This window comes from Oryzias melastigma, linkage group LG7 (genome assembly GCF_002922805.2).
Source record: "Oryzias melastigma strain HK-1 linkage group LG7, ASM292280v2, whole genome shotgun sequence".
NCBI classification, from domain to species: Eukaryota; Metazoa; Chordata; class Actinopteri; order Beloniformes; family Adrianichthyidae; genus Oryzias; species Oryzias melastigma.
Genome location: NC_050518.1, coordinates 6,863,549 through 6,870,086, shown reverse-complemented (window position 1 = coordinate 6,870,086; position 6,538 = coordinate 6,863,549). Strand labels below are relative to the sequence as shown.

Sequence of the window (6,538 nt, the reverse complement as noted above, 5' to 3'; positions counted from 1 at the left end):
GTATAATGAAGCCTAAATAATCCCTGTGGCTGTAAAAAGAGGAAAGGCAAAGAGAAAACAAGAAATTTGCTGCCATACTTTCAAAAATACAGTGGCCCTGAAGAGCAAATCACATCAACAAATCCCTTGATGCAAAAACATTTTAAAGATCAATTAAAAAAGCAAAACAAATGTTCAAAAAGCAGCATTTCTTAAAAAAAAATAAAATAAAATAAATTCCAAAAGCTACAACATAAAAAACAAAACCATAGTAATGAACTTTTCCAGTTTCTTGTTGTTTTTAGTTTTTCTAACATTTTCATTTTGTTTTCAGGAAATTGTTTCCGAAATGTTTTTTGTTTGTTTGTTTTTTATGTTGTGGTTTCTGAAATCTTGTTTTTGTTTTCTAAAATGTAATAATTAACCAACCCATCCTAAAGCTTTCCCATGTGGTTAGTGCATTGGCATAGAACGTTCGAGGTGGGGGGGGCAGAGGTTTTACTAAGGCATCCGATTGGTCAGTTTATAATCTGAATAATTTACGATAAAGAAAAATTAGGGTTAGCAAGAATATGTTAAGAAAAGGCATCACAGCAAGAATGGATGCTCTGACTAATAGAATGAGAAAGTAATAGGTGTTTATTTCTTAATAGAAGTCTTTGAGATTTAAGGCTCTTGGAGCCAGCAGGTACTTCCTGTTTGGAACACAAGGGAGGGGTCACTCTATCCAGTTCTCTATATACAGTCAATCGGTACTAGTGACAGTCAGCAGCTGAGGAGGAGCGAAGTATTTCCTCCACCACCTACTATAAGTGCAATAATGTTTGACTCTAGATCCCGCATTAAACGCATCACAACTTCAAGATCTATTATCAGGAACTTTAGAATGTAATGAGTCTATGAGGCATTCAAGAATTGGAGGACTTTTTACGTCCCACCCATTATATTTCAAATAATCCATATAAAAAATACTAAAATGTGTTGTTTCTGACTACATTTACTTGTCTTGGAACCAAATCCATTAAAACTAAGAGAAAAAATGCTTGAAAAATAGTTTTGAAAATACCAAAACAAGTCAAATAATGCAATTCCCCTTGTACCACCCCCACTAATGTCCAAATTAAATCTTAAAAAGCAAAATTAAATTTAAATTCAGTATTGTTTCATTTGTGCCACAAAGTCTGACTTCAAAAGACACCCTGTGTACCATAGGATCATCTCAGTGCAGTAAATGTAGTAGTATTAGTGATCAAAACATTTCCATTTGTAGTGCATCTCTGGCAGAAATTCACAACAAACTAAAATGAAATAAAAGTTAATTCAGTGACACTGTTTTTTTTTAACCATACGGCACACTTAAAATCCTTTAATTTATTCAAAAATAGAAAAGCCACCACATAATCTAGAATGTTTTGATCCCACTTTGATAAACTACGAACATTGACTGTATATTTGAGAATATACAGTGCACAGCCCATGAAGCTGAATTGTTGTATGGATTGTATGAGGATTATGGGTACTGTAGTCCAATTCTTCTATTTATGTATACTGTATGGTCCTGTTCTTCAATTGTTTGTGAATGAGCTGAATTAAGCCTGAGTTGGAGTACTTTACTCTTTTTTCTTACTTTTCTATTAACTTACTATTATAATTTACAATAACTTTTTAAAACTTTTTTTCAAACCAGAGGGCCACTGTGGAGGGCTGAAAGAGCTACACAATGCTCCAGAACCTCAGGTTGTAAACCCCTGTTTAGATTTACAACTCTTCTTTCTGCAAAAATTCGGACCTGCCTGGGTTACACCAAGTTTTGCAACATTTTTATTTATTGTATAAACTAATTGCAGTTTGTGTGTAAACTAAGCGAATTGAGATTTTTTTATTTTATTAAAATAATTAACATAGACAGTTTTGACATTTTTTTGACTGGATGAATCCCCCAAATCGTGAAAGATTATGATCACCCCCACAAATTACTTGGTTTCATCCGCAAATCAAACTCCACCTTCTTATAAAGGCGAGTCCGACCTTTCAGAGTAGTGGTGTCATACAGCGAAATATCAATTCTTTGGGGCTTGATGGGAAATATTAATGTTATAACAAACTGAAATGACTATCATTTTTAATTCTGAAAATATTTCTTAAAGACAAATCCACGTATAGCTTTCTCCTCCCCAACGAAAGGCTCCATGCAAATAAAGTGCAAACTTGACGATGACGCCACACAGCGACGTCTGGGTCAGCGAATAGCCGCTCCTCTTACTGCTTAGTTGGCAACACTGGTTGGCTGAAGTTGTAGAGGAGTTTTGACAAGATTCAGAAGCTACAATAAAGTTTACTCGAGCTAGGGTGGACTGCTGCTGCACGAGTTTTTACGTTTAGTAAAAACAATGGAGTCTGTCGCCCAGGTAACCGCGCTGAGAAAAACTGCTAACGGCCTAAAGCAAACAACTCATATTTTCAATATTGTTTCTCTCGTTTTCACTTTTTTTCCTAACTAGAAAGTGATGGCTTCGAGATTTAATCTCGATTTTGGACCCTTAAAGGAGCCTCTGGCGTTTATCCGTTTGCTGGAATGGGTAAGTTTGTTGCTTTTTTGCCTCTCTTTTTTTGCCATATGGCGTGCACTTCATGTGGGCTGCCCATCCCCGTTAGCAGAAATGCCTCCCTGTTTGTCTTGTGACCCTCTCCACGTTTAAAAAAGCGAAGCATTCCAATTTTTAGAGCAGCAGAACTGCCTCAAACATCTGCAATGCTCCTAACTTAAAGGGCGAAAAAACACTGTAAATGATGTGTTTTTAGCTGGTTAAAATGCATAATTTATTGTATTATCTAAGCTAAACAACCTCACAGGTGCTCCACTTTTTTAATTAAACAAAACAAAACATTGAACTATGCATAAGATATTAGGAACCGTTACCTCTGCATAATTAGATCACACATTTTGCAATTCTGGCTTCCTGTTGAAAAAAAGAAAAAGGACTGCATCTGTAGAAAGGGAAGTGTTTGCATCTGTGGGATGGTTTTATTTTTGCATTCTTGTTTTAAAAGAATCCATCAGCCACTCTCCCTTACCTGCACGTTTCTTTTCTAATTACACAACTTTATGTATAACTTTATTGTGTTTAAATCACTTAAAATAGAAATATTAAACAGTGAAAACACAAATGATTTTCAAATACACAGAAATAGATACATGCAATTTTAAATATACAGTTGTTCATCTTTCAGCATATCCCGTCAGTGAATCAGCTTTTACTGACACAACCCTGTATTTGATCAAATCTAGTCAATCTTTTTATATCAAAAACGTTTCTCATGCATTGAGGCGCTTTACATTTAAAAACGTAAACATGCAAAAATATTAAAATAAAAACCCAACCCACCCTTTACCCCCTCCTTCCATTAAAACATACACTCCATGACCCCAAAAACCATGAATACTTATAAAAGTAACTTCTAAAAGAACTTTGCTGTGAGGAGACAGTATATTGGGAGTGTATTCACACTAGGAGCCAGCCCAACTACAGGAACCTGAGGGCTGGGGACTGCCACAGGGGGAGGTGCAGACTCTGGTTGCCTTGTGGCCAAACAGCTATGCAGTAGTGTGAAAAGTCTTGCCTAAGGACCATAGATTGTACATAGATAACGGACTAAATGACCCCTGCTCCCTTACATTCCAAATAGGAAATAACTGCTGGTCTCAGAAAGCCAAAATCCCATAGACTAGAGAAATAAACAATTGTTACTCAGTCATTCTAAATGCTAGAATAACAACTCTTGCTCCAGTACCTATTTTTAACATGTTCTTGCAAACCCCATTTTTTTTATAATATTTTTTTTCTTTGTTGCAAGTTATTTAAGTTTTAAACTGGTCAATGAAAGCATGCAAGCATTTTGAACGTCGGACTTTCAGATCTCTCGAGACTGCTTTCAGTGGAAAGGGTGTGGCTTTCCAACATGCACACTCCTGATTAGCGAGAGTGATTGCCATGAAAATGTTGACTTGGACCAATTGCTGCTTAAGAAAATATTGTATAACATTGGTGACTGATCTGTTTTCACTAGAACCAGAAGTAAGTAAGGATGTAGCGATTCTTTGTGAATTGGTAAAAAAAAAAATGATTCAAACTCGTCAACATATTCATCCATGCAGAAAATTAACAAATCAGTTTGTCTCGGCCTGTGCCTAAATTTAGAAAAATGCAGAGCAGATGACAGCTTTCCATGCAGGCTCGCTGTGAGTGTGTGCATCTGTGTGTGTGTAGCGGACAGGCTGTGTGCTGTTCGTCTGGGCCTTCCTCCTGGGAAATTCTCGCAGCTCCTTTAGCTTTAAAAGTTTCACATAAGTCAGTCCCTCCAGGATTTCACGGTGTTGCGATCGCAACTATTAAAGCAAATTTAAGCAACATCATGAAATACCAGCATTTCATGATGTTTATTTGTGACTCCACTGTGTTTTGATGATGAAAATGTACATGGTGTATTGAAAAATTAAATTCAAACGTGTTTTTTTTTTCCGCAAAAATTGTTCGACCGCAATGCATTGTGGTCTGTATATGCGAATGTAGTGAGCATTGACGCAGAAACTTCTGGGAAATTTGTAGTGCATTCGATTTTGGAATTGTAGATTTGGACAGCACTACAAAATGGCAAACGCACTATATAGCGCATTAAATAGTGAGTAGAGAAGGATTCAGACATAGCCTTGGTCTTCTTTTTCAAATGTGTGTGTTGGATTATGCACATGATGAACTGGAACAACCAGTGGAACAGAAGGATCTAAAGACGGGAAATGTTGCCCATCATTTGCACATCATCATTTGCCTTAGGTATCTTCTCTTATCTTGTGTCTGCGGCTGCAGCTCTTCTCCATATTTGCCTTTGCTACGACTGGAGGTTACAGTGGCTCGACCTTCTTCAACATCCAATGCAGTGGACGTGCCTTTCCAGAGATTGAAGGAACCTTCAGCTACCCTTTCAGGTGTGTTACAGCAAACACGCAAAGATTGTGTCCAGACGATTGAATAACAGGACATTCTTTATGGCTCCTGCAGGCTGATGAAGCACACGTATGAAGTCCCTGACTGTAAAGTCAATCAAACTACTACAGTCGTGGAGCACCTGACGGGGAACTATTCGTCTTCTGCAGAGTTTTTCGTCGCTGTTGGAGTGTTGGCTTTCCTTTACTGCACAGCAACACTAGTCATCTATTTGGGCTACCAGCACTTGTACAGAGAATCAAGTCATGGCCCCACTGTGGTATGTTTGTCTGAATACTTTATTCTCCATATCGGTTTGGTTGATTCGCTAAATCAAAGACTGCTAAAGTGAAGTGATTTTAGATTCTAAATCTTTCATTAAAAAAATACTTAGCATTTGAATCTTACAGTTGTTTAGGTTCCCAACAAACAAGAACATTTTCTAAAAACACATGCAACCCTTTCACTTTTGGAAGTTGACTCAAATGAAAACATATTTTTTATCATTTTATTTTAATAATCAGTTCCAAAAATCTTTTGATGCTTGAAGACAATTAACTGCAGTATACATGATGGAACATAAAAAAGGCTTTTCTGTATTAGTTTTTTTTTTCTTCAAAAGTTTGCAGCACAAAGCACACATTTTGTGGGTTACTGTTCAGAAAAGAAAATATATTATATCTAAAATGTACATTTTTTTTTTTACATTTGCGACGTGAAGTAGATGTATTCTCAAGTGCTTTGCATTCAATGGTAACCACTAGATTTTCCTAGTTTACTCAGTGGGAGGGCATAGAAAGTGCATGTGGCATTGGTTTTGTTAGTCTTCAGTTGGAAGGGTGTGGTTTGCAAGCAGCTGAAGGTTCAGTTTTTCAAGAACAATTTCAATAAAATGTCAAAGTATTTAAAAACATAGATTACATGCTATTGCTAATGTAAAGAGTAGAGCTGTTTTTATGTTCTGGCATTGATTTACTCGATCAATGATTTGCTTGCATGTACTTTAGTACAGCCCCAGGTCTGCGCTCTCTTCCTTGGCTTTTGTTTCTTCTGCCTGGATGCTTAAAATGACAAATAGAGACACGTCAGGAGTACAGGATGTCCCTGCACTCCAGTACTTCCAATTTGTTTTGTTTAATTGGCAGTTATCCTGAATTCCACTCTGACATTTTTGGATTATCTTTGTTCAGAGCGGAAAGTTAGAGGGGGAATAAAAATGTAAATGAACCATCTAAAACAAACCCCTCCTGCTGTTTGACCTAGAATGTATGTTGTTTCTTTTGATTTATGTTAACATAACAATCCGTATTGCATTACATTACAATTTAATACTCAAAATAAAGGTGGTTTATAGTATGGTTCTTTTCAACACCTTCTGTGTGAGAATTTAAAATGCAAAGTATCAGAAATGGTGCTTGAATTCAGTCGGAAATGTAGTTCTGAAATAGGGGCCAGCAATCTCTATGAGGTTCCTTAGACTTTTCCCAAATAAATTGACATGAAGTAAAATCTTTCTATCACGGTTTAGAATTTACACTTTAAAGTCCCACTCCAGCTTTATCTTTTCTGTTGTAAAA

General features: G+C 36.6%; 1 protein-coding gene across 1 annotated transcript in view; it reads left to right on the top strand.

Annotated features, from left to right (window-relative positions):
- The first annotated feature begins 2,007 nt into the window (after positions 1 to 2,007).
- The window catches only part of sypl2b (synaptophysin-like 2b), an 8,359-nt gene continuing 3,828 nt past the window's right edge, over positions 2,008 to 6,538 (top strand). The window contains exons 1-4 of the mRNA XM_024294164.2: positions 2,008 to 2,387; positions 2,481 to 2,558; positions 4,845 to 4,963; positions 5,037 to 5,241. Of these exons, the coding sequence (XP_024149932.1) occupies positions 2,370 to 2,387; positions 2,481 to 2,558; positions 4,845 to 4,963; positions 5,037 to 5,241 (420 nt within the window). The 5' untranslated portion in view covers positions 2,008 to 2,369. The remainder of the gene's footprint in view (positions 2,388 to 2,480; positions 2,559 to 4,844; positions 4,964 to 5,036; positions 5,242 to 6,538) is intronic.